Here is a 21,720-nt window from a genome sequence, read left to right as displayed (position 1 = left end):
CCTTGTTAAGTACCTAAGTGTGCTTTTAACTTTTCTTAATACTAACAAGCAAATCCAGCTTCTTTTGATGACATGATGTTATTTTTCAGACATTCCTTTCTTGGTTGTTCAATTGTCCCAGTTACCTGGGGTTTGATGCAACTGGTTGAGGAATCAAGATGAATGCCTAACAATGAGGGTTTCAGTAAAGGCTGGACTGAGCTAGGGTAGTAAAGTAGTTTCTTTTGTGCCTGTGCTGTCAATAAAAAAGGATCCCCTGCTGGTAGAACAGATGCAACATGTATTGTGGAGTTTTTCTGATTAGCAAAGGCCTGTTAACAGTTCTGAATATTTTTTTCTTCCTAATAATAAGTTTTTCAATAGCTCCATGGAAGGTTTTGAGGCATAGGGCTTGTGGAAGTTATTGCTGACATGAAAAATATTTTTAGACCTATTTTCTCACATGGAATAAGCAGACAGAGATTTTTGTAGGTCCGGTGACAGCTGTTAGTGCTCTATCTGTACTTTCAAGGAACATTCCTGGTGAAGTGGAGCATGGCAACACATGAATTGTCACATTTGATCAGACCAATGGTCCATTTAAGTCCAGTCTTCTGTCTCTGATGCCTCAAAGGAAGGTGTAAGACCCTCATAATGGACAATTATGAAATAGTGGGCAGATGCTGGATGTCTTGGGCACTTTTCAGAATAAAGACTTGGCTCTAGCAATGCTAGATTCTTTAGCAACCTGGAGGCAGCAAGGCCTTCAAGCCCTCCTCCTTTTTGGATTTTATCACTTTTGCACAAATTTTTGTATGCAGCGCTGCCCACCCTTGTCTCTGTGGCTTTACTCACTTTCTGAATCATTCTTTCAAAATCAAGTTTTATGTTTATCAAATTCCCAGTAAAATCCCCTTTAAATCTAATGTACTTGCAGCTCTACTGTATTGCTTGTAATGGGGGATTGGGGTGATAGTGCAGCATACCTACAAAGAAAACTTGATGCAATATCTAGAGATAGTGAAAAGGTTAATTTTCCCCCTTTTATTTTTGATTAAACTTTTTTCATTGTCTTGCTTAATTAAAACTCTTTAATCTGTGTATTTTTTCCTTTCACCCTGTTGAAGAGATGCACTAATAATGCCTAGATATCATATGGTAGATCGCTCTCCAAAGGCCAAAGAAAAAATCTGGGGGCTAATGTGTCAATGGGTTAATTTTTGGTTCCCTTGTTATGACTGCAGATGAATATGAGAAAAGTTGGTAATTTCTCTGAGGGGCAGGAAGAACAATGTCTTATTAAAACTGACATGCTCGATCAGTGCTGGCTACTTGCCTCCCAAAGCTCTGGGAGGGGACTAGTCCTCACTAACTTCAATTTGATGTGACACCAGAGTGTCAAAGCAACCCCTAAGTGCTTCTGTGGGAATATAAGAGAAAAAAGATGTGCACAGCTATTTTTCCAGAGAGCAGTAACTTAACATGAGATAACGGAGACCTAAATGCTAATGCTGTGCTGTTGAACTACATGTTTAATATAGAGGGAAAGGATCATTGATTTTATGGTGGATTATCATCCAGAACAAAGAGATGTATATTTCACTGTCACAATTGATGTGTCCAGGACAGAAAGCTCACCAACACAAAATTCAGTGTGTTGTTTGTTGTCATTGTGAACAGTAGTGAGAGCATAGTTCAAGTTTCATCATGGTTTTCTACAGAGATAAGGGCCAGGCGTCAGACTTCCTCAAAGTACAGGGTAAATTGCATACATTTTGATTTGGGACCATCTCTATTGTAACATGATCAAAAAGGGTGTGTGGAAGAAGATGTTTCCCACTTGTGACAGTAGGGAAACTCAATTACCTTCAGTATGTTTTTTTTTCCATAAGGGCAAGATTAGTTAGGCTTGCCACTGTGTATAGTACTGAAAGAGAAATAGCATGTGTTCTAAAGGAGAGGTTTTCAAAAGCACCTAAGGGAGTTAGGATCATAGGTCATATTGGGCTTGTGTTCCTAAATTTTTTAGGTACTATTGCAAATCTGCCCCTGAAAGCTTCGTTTCTGAATTGCTCGATGCAGTGTTCTGACACCAGCAATCCATGCCTCCCATGTAAACCTGTTTCACCTACAGTACTTACCGGGCAGTATGACAGAAGCAACTGAGGAGTTGCTGCATAACCTCAGATGTATCTGTGCAAAACAATTGTCAACACTTAAGGTCAACAAAGGCTACCCTGAAAAAGTACTCCAAAATGGTTCGCAAGGCTCAGGATGTAACTCCCAACCTGCTGGTATAAGAGTTAGGTACATTCCCCTAAAAGGGCGTAATAATAAAGACTTAGAAAAGTATGCATTTTGGGTCTTATCCTGCAGTGCTAATACAGTAAAAGCAGGACTGGGTCCCTTTGGATAGTTTGTGCATGTTTTTTTAAAAGATTAATTTAAAACAATTTATTTTTCTTTGGAAAAATCTGTTTCAGTCCCAAACCTTAACTGATAAACATGGCCCTTTCAAATGTTTACCTGGGGGAATGACTAATACGACTCTAGCTGAGTCCAAGTGGAGGTTCAGGCCTCTCAAAAGCACTGCTTGGAACATTAGGAGTTGGAACTGGCACCACACTGGTCACTCTCAAAAATAAAATCCTACCACTCAGCAATGGAGAGTACAGAAGGCATTTCAAGGTGCCACTGCAATGGAAGGAAGCATAATCTAATGATTCATGCATGGGAGACTCCTTCTGTGACCTTCAGCAAGTCATTTTAACCTCTCTGCCTCAGTTTCCCCATCTATGGAAAAGGAATACAACCTACCTGACAGTGGGGAGAATTAATTTATTCATGTTTCTAAAAAACTCTAATGCCTGATAACTTAATCTGTATAATAAGATTCCAGCATTGTCATCTGTCTTTGTGTCACTCTGAAGCCTAGAATGTTTACAAAGTCATTTGACATGATGGAAACAGCTACAAGCATGGTTGAGGGCTTTCTGTTTAGAATATCACCAGGATAAATCATGACAGGAGTACATTGTCTCTTACTGTCCAACTTTTAAGTTCTCAGCCATTTTGACTTTACAAAATACAGCTGTGCAGTGTACAGCTACTGTAAAGTATGCAATGTAATGTATCTATGCTATGCCAAGAGTCCTAGACCATTGTGATGTCAAAGAAAACTCAGTCACCACCCTTACTGTACAGCTAATTTGCATTTCATTGTGTGAAGACTACACAGATGGTGGATTACTTGGCCCAACTGCCACATCCATTCGACACAAAATACCCCAAACACACCTAGGCCCTCGCTGCAACATACCCCTTATCCACCACTCTCACAAATCATCATGAAATCATCAGCACCATGTACACACTCTCCTGCCTCCACTCATATTTCCTATAAAACCATAAACTTGGGTGGCAAAGCTGCAGGTCATCACTAATAGGTATTATATGAAGGAACAAGTTCTCTAACAATGCAGACTTTTTTTTAGCGTTTCTGCTACTATAAGCAAAATTCATTCCTTGACTTTAAGCCTTGCATGAATTTGGCTTAACCCTCTCACCCACCCCAGTCCTTTCTATCTTTCTATTCAAACATGTCTTCAATGGGAGTTATACTTGAGTAAAAACTGAAGGATTTAGTTAACAAATATTAATATTTCATTGCAAAACTTTTTCCTAATGGTCTTTGATTAGCTCTTAAAATATTAGGCAGTTAAAATAATGAACATTTGTATATAAAGTTGCAGATATTGATGACCCCTGCTCCCGCAAAAGTTGTCTGGCATCAGAAATGCCCTAGACCACTGCTTCTCAACCATTTGGGGTCCATGATTCACAAAATGACTGAAGAATTATCCCATGACCCACTGTATTCCCACAAACTTTTGGTGGCAAAGGATTGATGAATTTGGGTCATGGGAAGAAATAATGGGTGCAGACTAGTGCTGGTATTATAGTTAGGTAGACAGTGCTGGTTGGTGGGACCAAGAGGTAACAACTGGCATTTAAAGTTCATGTTTATTGGTTTACAATTATTTCAGGGCTCCAATGAACTGAATGAGGCCCTTCTTAAAAGCATAAATGATGCCAGGAAGATCCATCTGGTTCCATGTCACCTGAGAGAGAAGTTTGTGCTACGTTTTGCCATTTGTTCCCGCACAGTGGAGTCTGTCCATATCCAATTTGCCTGGAAGCACATCTCAAAGCTAGCAACTGACCTTCTGAAAGCACAGGACAAGCAGCAGCAGTGAGGAATGGGAGTGGGGTAAGGAGTGTTAATTGATTTTCTCCATGCTGCCAAGTTTTCTTTAGTGGGAGGGGGAATTATGAGGGGGGAAATATAGCTATTGATATTATATGGCCCAGCTACACTACCAAAATGACTGTCAGCAAATTGTGGTGTAACATGGTCTCCTGATTGCATTATACCATGATTATGGTCCTGTAAAAATCAGGGCTGTAAGGAGTTCTATAAATGGTTTTAACACTGTTTGTTCTTGCCTGTGTAGACAGGACCAAATTATCTTATTATAACACAGTTGGAGCACTATCCGGGTCTATTTGTTATCATGGTAGTTTTGCAAGTGACCCTTGAAGACATCTGCTTTCCTAGGTGGCAGAGCCAGTGGTAAGAAAGGAATTAGAGGAACTCTAATAGCTCCTAATGTAACAATTTTCTATATAGATTCCTCTACCTTCCCTTAAAAAGGGTTAGCTTTGGAGGCAACCATCCTCTTAAAATGCAATGTTCTACATATTGCTAATTCTATTTGCCTACATAGGTACAGTAACTCCTCACTTAATGTTGTAGTTATGGTCCTGAAAAATGCAACTTTAAGGGAAACGATGTTAAGCGAATCCGATTTCCCCATAAGAATTAATGTAAATGGGGGGGTTAGGTTCCAGGGAAATTTTTTTCACCAGACAAAAGACTAATTATATATACACACACACATACACACACACACACACACACACAGTATAAGTTTTAAACAAACAATTTAATACTGGTACACAGTGATGATGATTGTGAAGCTTGGTTGAGGTGGAGGAGTTAGAGGGTGGGATATTTTCCAGGGAATGCCTCACTGCTAAATGAACTAGCAATTGACTGAGCCCTCAAGGGTTAACTCTCACACTCTATGAGGCAGCAGGAAAGGAGGGAGGGCAGACAGAGACACACACCCTGTGTGTGAGAGAAAAAATGCGCATTTCCTCTTTAAGTAGCTGACCCCAGGCTTAAGTACACTGGCCTGTTAATTAAATCAGCTGAGACCTCCTGAGAGACCACAGCTACTACGTAGAAGCTCCCTCCATAGTGTGTGGTCCCGTCCCCCCCCCGCTCTATGGAAGATGGGGTAAGCGGGGTGCAGGAGTAGGGAGGAGGGGGAGACACCCTGACATTAGCCCTTCTCTTCGCCCCTCCCCCTGTACAGCAAGCAGGAGTATCTGGGCAGAGGGCAGGAGCAGCACATGGCAGTGAGGGAAGGTACACAGCTGAACTGCAGGCAGCTGCTACACAGGGAACTTAGGGGAGCGGGGAGCTGATAGAGGGGCTGCCGGTCCACCTTGGTTCCAACCACCCACCAGCTCGCTGCAACGGGCTGCTCTTCCTGCAAGCAGTGGACAAAACAGGCGGCTGCCAAAGGACGTTAGAAGGGAGCATTTCACAACTTTAAACGAGCATGTTCCCTAATTGATCAGCAACTTAACATCGAAACACCGTTCACCTGGACGACTTTAAGTGAGGATTTACTATACTTCTATGGCCTATATCAGTGTAGTATCTGACTGCCTAACTGGTGCTGCAAGTAAGTAGGGAACTAGAAACACTTTTTAACTGAGGAATATGCACATTTTATTTGGATTTGACTTCAATAATAAAATGTTTATAGACCTGATGTCACTGGAATGTAGTGCTGGCCTTTTGGCAGGTAGAAGAACCAACTCAAAGCTTTAAATAGTGAAAACAATAGGTATTTAACTTTAAAGGGGTTTGTTCTCCTGACTACCTGAACAGGGCAAGGGAAGAATAGACTGTTTCCTCACTCCCACCCACCCTCCCCACACACCACCACTTCCCACAGTGTAATTCTTTGAACATTTAAGAATCCACTCCGCTTAGATGAAAAATTGACCTAAATCCAGAAACCACTGCTCAGTCCAACTAGCTGGATGGGGTGCTGGGAAGAAGCAGGAGTGGAGGAACCCACGCTGCTCCCCTGAGCTGAAGTATGCTCTATGTATCCTTACATCCCCTGTGCCCTGTCTGGGAAGGGAGAACAGGAGAATCTGCACAGCCTGATATCATTTGGCCCTTTCCCCAGGCACCCCATTCCCTGCTCTCTTTTTCTCCTTGGGGTACATATCCCCTCCACAACCTTCCTACTTCCTCCCAGTACCAGGATCTGCTGCCAATAATCCTACAGTGGTTGTGCTTTAAATGTTTCTGTTGATTTGATAGACTTTACATTGAGAGACATTTCCTACAAATTGGTAGAAATGTTTTAAGTGTGAGTGATGTATTATAATTAATTTACATTTAAATGATTTTCAAAAAATCATTAACTGTTAACATCTCAGAATATTGAACAGCAAAATTATTAAAGTACGAATTTACTTTATATAATTTCTACCATTTGAGTACGTTTGTAATTTCCCAGACTGGACCATGAAAATAGTCTGGTCAGTTTTGTTTTCATATTCTCATGTACCAGCACAATGCTACTGTTCTGGGATTTCTAACATACCAAGTACATGTTTTATAACCAATGCTACTTTCTTTCATTAAAAGAAAAAAATTAAATCTTGAAAACAGATGTTAGGTTTACACATATTTAAAAACAGAAAAAGTAAAGATTATACTGGAGCCTAACTTACGTAAATCTGTATCATACTTACAGCAATGTAAGTCTCAAAAATTCATTTGCTCTGAAGCCACATAAAATAACATTAATTACTATGGTCTCTTTGAGGCATTGTTCATCATATAAATTATTATTAATGATTAAAAGGGGATTGGGCTGTCTTTGAATTATATTTTATGTTGAATTAAAAAAAATCAGTCTACTCTATAGTGATACATCTTGAAATATTGTGTAAGGATTTCATCTGTAATTGTAATCTGTGCACTACCTGATACTTTTCATGAAATCACCAGATTCCCTCTGTATTTCTAAATTCTTTTCTGAGGAAATGATTTATTTGAAGAATAATCTGTAAACTATGTTGTGTGACATGATGCTATGTGGTCTTTAAAGCTGCTAATTTATGTGGTGTAATGTGTAACAAACCTCTTTGACATAATACCACTGTAATTGTGACTGTAAAATGTTGCTCCTGTTCCCACATTAGTCAAAGATGATTTATTGTTGCATCACTGTCCGTTTTTGTTCCATCCACGGTAACTGTGGAGTATGAAATATTACTTTCAGAAATGTAAACCATAAATATAATTCAAGGTCCATGTTGAAACTATGTGCCTACGATTCCGATAAACCCACAGAATAAAATAAATGTGCAGTTCAAGCACTCCTTCATTATGTTACCCTATAAAACTTAGATATTGCAGGGGATGGGCCCCAGGACCACTGATCTTATTAAGACTCTTATTTAAAATATGAATTCCAGACTGCCATTTCTGGGGTAAACTAAAAGAATAAATGGATATCAAAGGAGCTAGAATTCCCTGGATCTGGATGTTTAAAAAAAAAACTGATTTCAAATGCAACAAAGAAAAGGAAGATGTGGTAAATCAGTCTGAAAACCCAGGCAACATTCAGGCAGGTGACTGAGCCACTGTGCAAAACACTGCTCTTGGCTACTCTGTTATAAATTCAGAGTAACTTCATTGAGTTCAAGTGAAATTATAAGGGTATATAAGCACAGAATGTGGTGCTCTATATATAGATGATCAACAGACTGAGTGAAGCTGAGGATTTTAGATGTCATATTGTTCCTCTTAAGTGTTTGCTTAAAAAAATACATTATTCTGGTCTCAAAACAAAGGAAGCTGCTTTGTCTTCTGGCTTCCTAGCCAATAAGTCTCCCATACTGAAATAATTTTTACAAACTTCACATTAGAAAACACTTGTGTCTGGTAACCAGAGAAGAATTACAGCTCCTCCACCAGATGGACCAATATTTTTGTGCAGTAAGTAGATAAACAGCTCTGTGCAGGACAAGACAAGTCAGATTATAATGTTGGGTAGGGTAGGGTAAATCGAAGATAATTCCACAGAAATCAGTGGCGTTGCCTGGATTTACTACTGTAACTGAAATTAAAACCTGTCTCAAAGTAACTGAATGGGAAATGCATAATAATGAGTTTTTACTAGACCGGGTCGGAAAATTTCTGACAAAATGAAATTTCATTGAGAAACAAATACATTTTCACCAAAAAGTTGTTTTCATGCAGCTCTAATCCAAACACTAAGTAATCATTTTGAAAAAAGTATAGCCATTTTTATAACTGAAATATTCTAAATGTAGTAAAAATATTTTTTAAAAAATAATAAAAGATTTTGCTCCAATTGCTTTTTTTAAAACAAGGAATGAAAGGTCTGTAGATTTACAGTGCCCCTGACTTAGCAGCAAGCGGAAATCTGGGTTTCATATTTACTTGTTTCTAAATTCCAGAGGTGAGGTGACTTGTTATAATTCATAAGGAAATGGAGAAGGCTTTTTTTCACACCTTCCTGTGCCCTATTTTGCCTTGGAAGGTAAAGGGTGGGTAGTTAAGGGAAGTATAATTGTTGCCTTGAAGTGTTGACTTGACTTTATTGGAAAAAAAATCGGCCATGTAATCAATTCAAGAACAAAAGCATCATTTGTGAAACTAGGTGATTAGAAGAAACACCATAACCATGGTGTTCCTCTTATGCAGCTATAAAATCTATTCGTGGGTGAAATGGCTTCTGGAAACCAATGTTAGGTCAATGCATGAACCCAGATCCATTGTGCTTCTTGTTCACAAGCTGACACAATCTGTGGTGATTCATGTTGTTTAACATTGATGATGACTATGAAGCCCAGTAAGAGCACTTTAGCAGAATATCCAAATTCCACAGGATATAATGTAGTTGCTAGATGAGGGGAAAAATAAAATTAATCAGGCAATTTTGAATAACTTTGCAGATTTTTCTTAGCTAGTACAATATGTACATTCTTACTGTGATAGTAGATTAAAATATATTTAATTACTGATTATAATATATTCTAAGACACTGATTATTGCTAATATGTAATACATTTGTCTGCATTAAAATTATTACAGTTCTACTGTTTCCCTCTTGCCTTCTAGTACTGGATTCTGTTCATCAGTTATTTTTCTTTGTTGTAAACTGCAAAGGTACCATATTCTGTGAGTGCTATCAATATTACTCTTCCCCCCCATCCCACCAGTTTGTCTTCTATAACTGTGTTCTAAACCAGCTAGACACCCTTACACTTGAAATGCTCAAGGACAGGAGCTAAAACATACAAGTGAGAACAAAAAAGTTGAAAAATTGAAGGTAAGGGGGGGAAAATCTCACTAGAATAACATAAATGATGCTTAGTGCCTAACTTGAATACCTGGAGTCGCTTGACTTTGGCTGGAAAATGTTTAGATTCTCTGTGTCTTTTTGTTGTATGTTGTGTGGATAGAAAGCCTCTTTTACTTGAAATCTGTATCCAAAGCCTGTTAACCAAACATTAATAAACAAAAATGAAGCCATTGTATTGTCTACTTTTGTTATTCTCCAGCCTTCTCCATTTTATGTATACCCAGGGCCAGCTCCAGGCACCAGCCTAGCAAGCTGGTGCTTGGGGCAGCACATGGAAGGGTGTGGCACGTCCGGGTCTTCCGCGGCATTTTGGCAGCGGGTCCCTCACTCCCTCTCGGCGGGAAGGACCTGCCGCCGAATTGCTGCCGAAGAAGCGACGGCAGTGGAGTCGTGGTGGAAGTGCTGCAGACCGCAATCGCAGCTTTTTGTTTGTTTGTTTGTTTGTTTGTTTGTTTTTTGGCTGCTTGGGGCGGCAAAAGCCCTAGAGCCGGTCCTGTGTATACCATCAAAAGTTTAAGAGTTTCCAACTTCCTTAAGCAGCAGCAGCTCTACTAAAGTCACTACACCTATTTTCAGCAGCAATGAATTTGACTCCATATTTTCTTTAGAGGTGTAAACTTGCAGATCGTAGTTCCCATAGGAACCGCTCTCTTTTCTCAGACCAGTCTGAAAAATCCTGACAATAAACAGGCTTTTCATGAATTTGCATCCATCTCCGGGCATAGGTGTAGTTACCATTTTGAAAAATGTATAGACCACATGTTGATCTTCTCTTAGTGATTCCTATAATCCTGTAAGCTAGAGATGGCATTATACCCAGTAGGCCAAATTCTGGACCAAGCAGCAACTGCAGTGAAATCAGCTGAGTGTAACGGAGGGGGAAATCTGAAGGTAGTGGAGTTACAAGATGTAAACAGCAGCAAAATTTGGCCCACTATCACTAAAACAGAGTAGAAATATTACGTCACCCACCTTGTCTCTCTAATATCCTGGGACCGACACAGCTACAACTACACTGCATAAAATAGCATAGGACAGTTGAATATGCTGTAGATCAGAGGTTCCCTACCAGTGGTACATGTGAAAAAGCAACCTCTCCAGGTTCTGCTCACACACAGCCATTAGCATGTAAAATCACTCCCAGCAAAGTTACAAGAACGCTTTCCCAGCCACTCATGAACTACATACAGGGTGACACAAGCAACTTCTTAGTCCTAGCCTTGCACCCTGAGAAATATGTGTCTTGTACTGTACAGCATACTCCTCAACAATGCAAGCTCATTAATAGTCTGTTATTTCATCAAAGGAAATGATTATGCACCAACCTTTGTTAACCTGAGTAGCGAGTACCCAAACACTCGAAGCAAAATGCATTGGTTTAGATAAAACAATAAAACAAGTTTATTAACTAGAGAAAGATAGATGTTAAGTGATAAGTGATCAGTAAGGCTAGGATTTAATCACGGGTATTTTTAGTAAAAGTCATGGACAGGTAATGTGCAATAAACAAAAGTTGACCTGTCCATGACTTTTACTAAAAATACCCATGACTAAATCTTAGGCGGGCATGGGGGGCCACTGCTGGGGGGAGCATCCGGAGTATTTTATTTTATACACCAGTATATTCCAATTAAATGTTTTGGCTTGGACATGTCAGCATTTTCTGAGGGGAAAAAAACATTTTGTCTAAGAATTCCCAACCAACTCTTAACCTCATATCCTCTAACCCACCCGCCCAGACTCCCCCAGCCAAACTGCCTTCGCTTCTAATTTTTCCCAGGCACCTGTCCACCAGCCAAATTCAAAACTTTTTTTTTAAACTATGAGTCCGTAAATACTTACTATTAAATCTTAAATCTATTTAAGCCTAAAATGTGCACAAAAAGGAGAAATTTGTAAGAAGGTGGTATGTGAACCAATAAAGTTTGGGAACTGCTGCTGTCAACAGAGTCCAGTTAGGGTTGCAAGGCATCTGATTTTTGACCGGAAAGCCTGTTGAAAAGGGACCCTGGTGACTCTGGTCAGAACTGCTGACCAGGCCGCTAAAAGTCCTGTTGACGGCGCAACAGCGCTAAGGCAGGCTCCCTGCCTGCCCTGGCTCCACACGTTCGCCGGAAGCAGCCAGCATGTCTAGCTCCTAGGTGCAGGGGTGGCTGCAGGGGCTCAATGTGCTGCCCCCACCAAGAGCACTGGCTCCGCAGCTCCCATTGGCTGGGAACCGTGGCCAATGGGAGCTGCATGGGCGGCGCCTGAGGGCGCAGGCAGCACACAGAGCTCCCTGGCTCTTCTGCCTAGGGGCTGCAGGGAAATGCTGGCTGCTTCCAGGACCCGCCTGCGGTAAGTGCCACCCAATCAGAGCCCACACCCCAAACCCCCTCCTGTGCCCGAGCCCTGAGCCCCCTCACGCACCTAAACTCCCTCCCGGAGCCCATATCCCCAGCTGGAGCCCTCACCCTCTCCCATATCCCAAACCCTTGCACCATCCCGGTGAAAGTGAGGGTGGGGGGAGAGCGAGCAATGGAGGGAGGGGGGATGGAGTGAGCGGGAGGTGGGGCCTCGGGGCAGGAAAGGGTAGTGGGGGGGGGGTGGAGCAGGGGGCAGGTCAAGGGTGTTCAGTTTTGTGTGATTAGAAAATTGGCAACCCTAGCTCCAGTAAATATTTTCAAACCAGCTGGAGCCCCAGCGCCTCAGCCCCATGGCACATGCTGGGGCTCGGGGCTTCAGCCCGTGGGAGGCATCGGGGCTAAAGCCATGATCCTTGTTGCTCCCTTCCACCTGCAGGACAAAAGCCCAGAGCCCCGAATGGGGGAGTGAGGCCTCTGGGAAATAATCACTGAGAATTTAAGCCCTGGCTGCTCTGGATAGTAATGATGGCATAATAAGCTCAATGAATAACAAAACCCCACCAATCATTGTAGAAAATTTTGCCTGCAGAAAATTAAATACTGTGGTGCACCCCACATGAGTGACTTAAATGACTGCATTTATTAAATTGAAGGCAAAAGTAATTGTGGACAGAACATTGCACCCATGAAAATGCTATCTGAAAACTTTGGCCAAAATGAATGTGTACAGGAATATTACAGTTTACACAAGGGAAGTGAACAGTTAAGGCTGTGATGGGTTGGATCACAGAAACCCCCCTGGGAGCTGCCAACTGATGTGCCAAGACTACCTCTGCTCCTGTTTTCCCTGCCAGTTCAGGACTCCAGCACACTGTCTTGCTGAGCCAGACACTCCCGTCTGCTCCAACACAGACCCAGGGTCTGAATTACTTGCTCCAAAGCTGCAAGTTTACCTGAAAACAGCTCACAGAAGTGTGCTTGTCTTTAGCATTCAGATGCCCAACTCCCAATGAGGTCTAAACCCAAATAAATCCACTTTACCCTATATAAAGCTTATACAGGGTAAACTCATAAATTGTTTGCCCTCTATAACACTGATAGAGAGATATGCACAGTTGTTTGCTCCCCCAGGTATTAATACATACTCTGAGTTAATAAGTAAAAAGTGATTTTATTAAATACAGAAAGTGGGATTTAAGTGGTTCCAAGTAGTAACAGACAGAACAAAGTAAGTCACCAACCAAAATAAAATAAAATGCGCAAATCTATGTCTAATCAAACTGAATACAGATAATCTCACCCTCAGAGATGCTTCAGTAAGTTTTTTCTCAGACTGGACACCTTCCAGGCCTAGGCACAATTCTTTCCCCTGGAGCTCTTGTTCCCGCTCAGGTGATAGCTAGGGGATTCTTCATGATGGCTCCTCTCCTCCTCTCTGTTCTGTCCCACCCCTTTATATATCTTTTGCATAAGGCAGGAACCCTTTGTCCCTCTGGGTTTCCACCCCCCGTCACTGGAAAAGGACCAGGTTAAAGATGGATTCCAGTTCACGTGACATGATCACATGTCACTGCAAGACTTCATTACCCACATGCCAGCACACAGGTATACAGGAAGACTCACGGGTAAAACACAGCCATCTGCAGACAATAGTCCTAGTTAATGGGAGTCATCAAGATTCCAAACCACCATTAATGGCCCACATTTTGCATAATTACAATAGGCCCTCAGAGTTATATTTTATATTTCTAGTTTTAGATACAAGAGTGGTACATTTATTCAAGTAGGATGATCACACTAAGTAGATTATAAGCTTTGTAATGATACCTTACAAGAGACCTTTTNTTGCATAATTACAATAGGCCCTCAGAGTTATATTTTATATTTCTAGTTTTAGATACAAGAGTGGTACATTTATTCAAGTAGGATGATCACACTAAGTAGATTATAAGCTTTGTAATGATACCTTACAAGAGACCTTTTACATGAAGCATATGCCAGTTACATTATATTCACTTAAATTTAAATATTCTCACAGTTCATAAAAGCTTTTAAGGGGGAGGGATAGCTCAGTGGTTTGTGCATTGGCCTGCTAAACCCAGGGTTTTGAGTTCAATTCTTGAAGGGACCACTTAGGGATCTGGGGCAAAATCAGTACTTGGTCCTGCTACTAAAGGCAGGGGGCTGGACTTGATGACCTTTCAGGGTCCCTTCCAGCACTATGAGATAGGTATATTTCCATATATTCTATTATAAATAGAATGTGTAATGAAATATTTTATTTTTGTACATTTATTTATATGAACTGTGAGGCCACTTGGATATTTATTTACATTCCCATAAATGTTCCCTTATGTGTTTGGTTTTTGTCTTAATATAAGCTGAGTCACAAAGCAGAATTATTAAAATATATGCACGCTCTCAGCCTTTACATTAGCCCTGAGTCTGGAAGCTGAGCCACGTGGAAAAACTTGCAGGATCAGCGAATGTGTCTTCTACAAGGATGATCTCTTTGTTGCCTGACATAAGAAGACTATCTTCTCAAATAAATTGGCAGGATTGGTTGCAAATAGGTCTGCCAAGCAATTTAAAAATTTGTGATTAATTGTGTGATTAATTGTACGGTTAATAACAGAATACCATTTATTTAAATATTTTTGCACGTTTTCTACATTTTCAAATATATTGATTTCAATTACAACACAGTGTACAGATGGAGCATAACTTTAATACAGTGGTGGTCTAGTTTTAACAACAGATTTCAAAGCCCCTCTTAAGAAATGTGCATCCCGGCCACATTATTGGCACAAGTAGGTCAAAGTGGGTAAGATCTGAGGGGAGCCCTTCTTAAGGTAGAGAAAGCTTATGTGACACATCTTAAAAACACACACAAAGGCAGCATTGCCCATTCTTGCTATTTCATTGTGACTCTTAAAATATTTAGGCGCAGCTTCATAAAGGGATTTCAGTTCCTAACTTCCATGGGAGGTTAGGAACTGAAATCCCTTTGTGGATCTGGGAGTTGAGAACTGAAATCCCTTTGTGGATCTGGGTTTGTGGGTTTTCTTGATGCCCCTGCACCTCATGGTTGTGAAGCCTGAAAAGGTGACCTGAGTTAAACAGTAAAGATTCAAAAACTCAGACGGCAAAGAATCCATTTTTAAATAATGATTTTCTAACCCCATTGCACCATGGGGGACTGAGGGGGGGTGGACACTTCTTGATTTTTAAGCCTTTGGCTGTTGGCAGTAGGGGGATGGGGACAGCGCACAGGGACCGAGAGGGGCAGGAAGAAGAGCGGGCAATGGGCACACAGCAGCTGGTGATCAGGCGATGCAGAGATGCGCTCGCGCGCGGAGACCAATTATTGTGGTTTTTTAAAAAAAAAGCTGCTCTCGCTCGCCCCCTCCCTCAAAGCACAAGCTGAGGCCGCCACGAGTGGCGCCTGTTCGGTATCCGCCCCCCGGCACGGATCCTGCTCCTATTGGAAGGCAGCGCTGTTGCCACGACCAATGGGAGCGCCATCACGGCCGGACTTTCTGCGGGGTAGCCCAGACCCGGCGATAGCGGCGCGCGCTCACTTGCCCGCGTCTTTTTCTACCGCTCCCTCCTCCCCCCGGATTCTGATTGGCTGCGCCTCTCTCCTCCATGCCCCCCCCTCGCGCTCTCTGACTCTGAGCTGGTTGGTTGACTGGCTAAGGTAGGGCGGGATTGGAGCCTGCGGGACGAGAGTGGAACGCGCGGGGGAGACGGTTCGTAGTCGCGTGGGGCGAATGTTTCTGGGAGACGCGCGGCCCCAGCAGGTTACTGACACCGAGCCTCGCCCCGCCCCTCAGCCGCGCCCGCGCGGAGTCTGCTGCGCGAGCTCCAAGCTGCCCTGCGCTGCGCTGCGCCCTGGGACCTTGTTGCAGGGGTTATGACCTCGGAGGGAGGCGGGCAGAGTGGGCTGAAACGTGCTACGCCAGCCCCTTAGTTCAATCGGTTCAACCCCTCCCCCGTCAGTACACGCCGATACCGGTGGGATTGGGAAGCTGTTTGGATTGCACAGGTGAGACCAGACAGCAGCTCCCCAAGGGAGATACATATGCAATAGGTAAGGGTGCCAGGGCCGGATTAACTTTTTGTGGGCTCGGTGCCAAATAGATGTATGGGCCCCCATGGGGTGGGGGGCAACGAGGTATAGTGCGGCGAGAGTAGCCCCCTCCGTGCAGACCAGCAGGAGGGCACTGTTTACAAAGCTGCATCTGCCAGATGCACACCAACCTGCCCAGCCCTGTGCTGCCAGCATGCTCCTTCCCCTTGAGGGTGGGCCTGCACCACAGCACTCCCCCCTTATGACCAGCGCCCCTTTGCCGAGAGACCTCCACCACAGATATCTATGCCCAGGCCCCTAAGATCTCCTCTGCTGGCCTCCCGCCACAACTGCACAGCACCCTGCACACCACACCACTTGCCCAGTGCCCATAGACCACCCCCCCACCCGCCCACAACCTTCCTCACAGTCCCGCCATCACAGCTGCACAGCACCCCATATTCCTGAGGGGATTCTGCAACAAAAAATTTAAAATTCTATGCGCAATATTTTAAAATGGGAGCACATGGCAGTGGGGAGCATAGGCCACTGGTTGCATGGAGGTGGGAGATTACCCTGCAGCCTCCTCGCCTCCACCCTGGGACAGGGACTCAGCAGTGAGGCAGCACCCGACACTGACACACTGCAAGGGCCAGGCCTGCCCCACAAACACCCTGGGGCCTTGCTCCCCTGTGCTGGGCACACCAGGTATGGGTGAGCAGACCCAGCTCAGTAGTAGGAGCCAGGTGCGGAGGGACTTAGTGTCGGGGGATCCAGGTGGGGGTAAAAGAGTTCTCTGTGGGGCAATCTAGGTGTGGGTGGCTCAGTGGGAGATCTAGATGCACAGAAGCTCCTTGGGGGGTTCCAGGTGCAGGGGCAATGGGATTCTGCAGGGATCCAGGTGAAGGTGTTTGGGGCTCAGCAGGGGAGGGGGAGGTCTAGGCGAAGGGGAGGTGTGGTTCATTTAGGTGGGGGTCCAGGTGCAAGTGGTTGGGACTTTGGGGAGGGTATCTGGAGGGTACTCATCGGGGTGGTACAGATGCAGGGGAGGTGGGGCTTATCAGGGTGAGGGTTTGATGGGCCTGCTTAACAGGGGAGCCCCAGCTTCTGCCAAGGGGATGCCGCATGCTGGGCTTCAGCTTCCCCCCGCCCTAGCTTCCCCCATCCTCTTCTCTTCCCCATCATGATCCTATACACCTTCCCCACCGCTCCATCTCCTCCCCAGGCTTGGGGGGCAGGAGCGAAGTGGGTTGGGGCCGGGTAGCTCCACTTCCTACCGCACGGGGCGGCGGGATGTGTAATGACCCGGCCCCAGCCCGCTCCGCTCTGCTCCCCTGGCTCCCAGACTTTGGAGGAGGGGGAACCGGCGGAGCAGGCTGGGGCCGGGTCGCTCCACTTCCTGCCACCCAGTGAGTGCAGGGTGGGCCCGACTCCTGCTGCAGTCCCCCCAAGATGCATAACTCAGGGGAGGGAGCTTGGGGGGGAAGAGGCGGAGTGGGAACAGGGCTAGGAAGAGGTGGAGCAGGGGCGGGGGTAGCTTTCCTGGCCGGATTAGCTGGCCTGGGGATCGGGTAGCCGGGGCCCCTTCTGACTCTGGGTGTGGCGCCATGGTAAACTTGGTACTGAAGGGTGCATTAGGGCCCTGAACTTAGTGTCCCCATATCTAACTGGGGTGAAATGGGAAGAGGTGGGGCCCAGCCCACATGATTTACCAGGGCCCCAAATTTCTTCCTCTGGGCCTTTCTATGGGTGTAGACCGCATGCAACTGGCAATAACTGAATTTACAATATGAATTTCCACCACTGAACTACAGACATGCTGCTTGTTAACATATTGCACTTTATGAAATGTTCCTGAAATGTGTATCCATTTAGTAAAAAGTGTCTGATATGTGTAATCTGACCTACTAGTGGCATCATGTCTCTAAATGTGCTGTTTGTTCTGTTAAGCATAGGAAGCAAATTGCTTGCAGCTTATTTTAAGTAATCTAGTTATATTTGTGAATTATGTTGTTTGTGATGTGTATCAACAGTGTTCTATATCTATCATTTATATTGTACGTTTAAGAGCGTTGTATGGGCTTTACCCTGAAAGATGATTATAAAAATTTTATTGTGGGATTCCATATTCATGGTGTCTCACTGATTTCTAATCTGGATGTGCTGGGTTTGCAAATAAAACTGTTTGATTTCTCCTCCCCCCTCCCCCCCCCCCCAATGGCAGGTTTTCAAACTCAGGCTAGATGTGAGACTCAGGTTGGACTATTTCCATCTTGTGTATCATTACCAGTGACTCAGGTTCTGGAGTCCAGATTAAATGCTCAGTTATAAGCATGCTGAATTTCTACTCCACAGTCATCGATTTAAATGTACTGAAAGTCACAAAGCACTCTGAGGCCAAAGACCTAGAACCTGATTAATTTGAAACTATAACACATTGAAACAAATATAGTTCGTGGGGAGACTGAAGGACTGGAATTACTGGAGAAGAGGGTTGATTGGTGCAGGATAAGAGCTCTTTAAAAAGTCTTTTGAGATAATTGTGGATTTCCCAAACTGAGCACACACATGTGCCCGTACTGATACCATTAAGTCTAGGCTTTACGAAAATTAGCATTACATGTGCCTGATAGGCACACTTCAAAGAGACTATAACTTTGAAAGTCAATCAAATACAGTGTGTGTGTGTGTGTGTGTATATATATATATACACACACACACACACACACACATACATTTGGAAATATATATTTCCAAATTCAGTGAAAGGCTCATTCCAGGCCATATTTTATCTTTCATACTTCAGCCACTTTTGCAGTAGCTCTGTAAAAAGAAGTGCATCCTCAATTTTAATTAAAAAAATAGCTGAAGGGATTTCTAAAGCTAAAAAGATCACTGGTGGACAGAAACAAATCAATGGCAAGTTTTAATCTGAAAAGGTGAATTATTGGAAAGTACTCTAGTATTTGCTATCAAGTAACACATGCTCTTAATTTTCATTTTTAAAAAAAAATCACAAAAATCCTATACTAAACTCTGCCCTGCGCTTTCCAGTCTCTTCCCTCTTCCTCAGCCCACAAACTTTGTGTTTTCGTCATTTCCACTAATGTCATAGTAACAGATTCTTCATTCTGACAACTAAATACTTGTCTTAAGTAATACTCTATAGATTTCTCTCCAATAAGGGTTAACCATTGCTGACTTGTGTTTAGCTAATCCACCTCATCTGGCCAGCTGTTACCCTGCAGTTCTCCTCTTAACCCCGTTCCCAGGGAGACCTGTTATAAGGAGCAGTTTGCAAGGAGAGCAAGAAAAGCCTGGATCCTAACAGTTTTATGCCATAAATGTTGTTGTTTTGTAGGAATGGTAAAGTAGGCAGCCCAGCTAAGTGTCATATAGAGTCTGCTGGCTATCACTCTGACTTAAAATTGTTAGCAATTAATTAACTATACATTTATGAATTTAAAAGGGAGAAGCAAAAATATAATTAAGTAGTTACTGAAATTAACTTTTCTTTGTAACTTAATGCTAAATCTTTCTGTTTGTTTTATCATAGATCATGCAGACACCTGTCTCTAGTGCTGTACACCTGAGTGAATGGCAGAAGAATTACTTTGCTATTACCTCTGACACCTGTACACCAGGACAGAAGGCAGATGGATACCGTGCACAGATTCTGCACATTCAGTATGCATGGGCAAACTCTGAGATCTCCCAGGTCTGTGCTACCAACCTGTTCAAAAAATATGCAGAGAAATACTCTGCCATTATTGACTCTGACAACGCAGAGACTGGCTTGAATAACTATGCTGAAAACATTTTGACTTTGGCAAGATGTCAGCAAAATGACAGTGACAAGTGGCAGTCCTCCTTGACAACAAGTAATGTGTTTGAATTAAAGAGTGTTCAAGAGTTGATGCAAGCTGGCAAAAAGTTCCAAAGCTCTCTGATGGCACCAGCAGATGCCTTTGTGGTAGTTGATAAGGAGGTCAGTGCCTCTGTTACTCCAGGTCTGCCTAAACTCAATGTGTGCAGCAGTGCTGTAGATACTGACCTCTGGGCTAGCTCATCAAAATGTATAAGTCAGGGACCAGATATTCTTGAGAGTCTCTCATCTTTGAAATGTCTTCAAAGTAGTGTGCCTTCTGTGACCAAAACTACAGATATACTTCCTGCCTCCTCTGCCTCTTTAAATGAACTGCCTAATACAGGTTTCTATGCAAGTCCATTATCTGGAAACAACAAAGCATCAAGTAGCAGTTCCCCAAGTCATTTTGAGATTGGACAGAATTTGTCTTTTTCTAATCACTCCTCTCTTCCGGCAGGATCTGGAAATCCAGGAAAAAGGAAAACATTTTATAGCTCCAGTGATGAAAGCAACAATACAAGTTCCAGCCTTGCTTCTTCCAAGCCCTCCATTAATACAGAAACCAAGAACTTTGTAGGGAGTGGAAATGGGAGTGAAGAGAGCAGTGGTTTTAAAACCGCAAAAGAACAGCTCTGGGTAGACCAGCAAAAGAAATATCACAATCAGCCTCAACGCACACCAGTCTCATCCTATGGTGGCATTAAAAAATCTTTGGGAGCTGGAAGGTCTCGGGGTCCATTTGGAAAATTTGTCCCTCCGGTGCCAAGACAAGATGGGAATGAAAATGGAGGACCGCAGTATAAACCTTATGGCGCTGGACCAACAGAGTCTTCATTTCCAGTGGATGAACGTTTGAAGAACATAGAACCAAAAATGATTGAACTTATTATGCACGAGATCATGGACCATGGGCCTCCAGTGAACTGGGATGACATTGCTGGAGTAGACTTTGCTAAAACAACTATAAAGGAGATAGTAGTCTGGCCTATGCTGAGACCAGACATCTTTACAGGGTTACGTGGTCCTCCCAAAGGAATTCTTCTCTTTGGCCCTCCTGGGACAGGTAAGACTCTTATAGGCAAGTGCATTGCGTGTCAATCAGGAGCTACTTTTTTTAGCATCAGTGCCTCTTCGCTGACCTCCAAGTGGGTAGGTGAGGGGGAAAAGATGGTCCGTGCACTGTTCGCTGTGGCACGATGTCAGCAGCCAGCTGTGATTTTCATTGATGAAATTGATTCTCTCTTGTCTCAGCGTGGAGATGGGGAACACGAATCTTCTAGAAGAATAAAAACTGAATTTTTAGTCCAGTTGGATGGAGCAACAACCTCGTCTGAAGACCGTATTCTAGTGGTGGGAGCAACAAATCGGCCGCAAGAAATTGATGAGGCTGCCCGAAGAAGACTGGTAAAAAGGCTGTACATCCCTCTTCCTGAAGCTTCAGCTAGGAAGCAGATTGTAACTCGTCTGATGTCAAAGGAGCACTGCTGTCTAAGAGAAGAGGAAGTTGAGCTCATAGTTAAAAAATCTGATGGATTTTCTGGGGCAGACATGACACAGCTCTGTCGAGAAGCTTCTTTAGGTCCTATCCGTAGCCTTCAGTCCATGGACATTGCAACCATCACACCCGAACAAGTTCGACCTATTTCTTTTCTTGACTTCGACAACGCTTTCAAAACTGTGCGACCCAGTGTGTCTTCAAAGGATCTGGAACTATATGAAAACTGGAACCAAACATTTGGCTGTGGAAGATAACTGCATCTGAATTGTCATGCAGAAGTTTCTTTCTCTCTCTCTGTCTCACCCATACACACATTAAGATCAATGGTCATTTATAATGTTCAAGTTTATTTTTGTTTATAATAATTCTTTGTAATAAAGCTATTTTAATAAATGTGATGAAATTCA

The 21,720-nt window shown here is 43.2% G+C and overlaps 2 protein-coding genes across 6 annotated transcripts in view; both read left to right on the top strand.

The window, feature by feature from the left end:
• The window catches only part of LOC117872654 (aromatic-L-amino-acid decarboxylase-like), a 17,064-nt gene extending 12,217 nt beyond the window's left edge, over nt 1-4,847 (top strand). The window contains exon 3 of the mRNA XM_034761338.1: nt 4,026-4,847. Coding sequence (XP_034617229.1) covers nt 4,026-4,235 — 210 coding nt within the window. The 3' untranslated portion in view covers nt 4,236-4,847. The remainder of the gene's footprint in view (nt 1-4,025) is intronic.
• On the top strand, nt 4,131-21,720 carry FIGNL1 (fidgetin like 1). Of its 5 annotated transcripts, none has more exons than XM_034761334.1 (2): nt 4,131-4,249; nt 19,504-21,720. In XM_034761334.1, the coding sequence occupies exon 2, from the start codon at nt 19,507-19,509 to the stop codon at nt 21,565-21,567; it is 2,061 nt and encodes a 686-aa protein (XP_034617225.1). In that variant the 5' UTR covers nt 4,131-4,249; nt 19,504-19,506; the 3' UTR covers nt 21,568-21,720. The 5 variants fall into 5 exon arrangements, with proteins under 5 accessions (XP_034617225.1, XP_034617226.1, XP_034617223.1 ...); XM_034761335.1 differs by lacking the exon at nt 4,131-4,249 and adding an exon at nt 15,498-15,575; XM_034761332.1 differs by lacking the exon at nt 4,131-4,249 and adding an exon at nt 15,581-15,627.

This window comes from Trachemys scripta, chromosome 2, assembly GCF_013100865.1.
Source record: "Trachemys scripta elegans isolate TJP31775 chromosome 2, CAS_Tse_1.0, whole genome shotgun sequence".
Classification (NCBI taxonomy): domain Eukaryota; kingdom Metazoa; phylum Chordata; order Testudines; family Emydidae; genus Trachemys; species Trachemys scripta.
The sequence above is the reverse complement of the archived record's forward strand: the minus strand, read 5'-3'. Positions and strand labels throughout refer to the sequence as shown.

What these genes read in the sequence shown, in the direction of transcription:
- FIGNL1 (XM_034761334.1), top strand. Translation starts at nt 19,507, where the DNA reads ATGCAGACACCTGTCTCTAGTGCTGTACACCTGAGTGAATGGCAGAAG.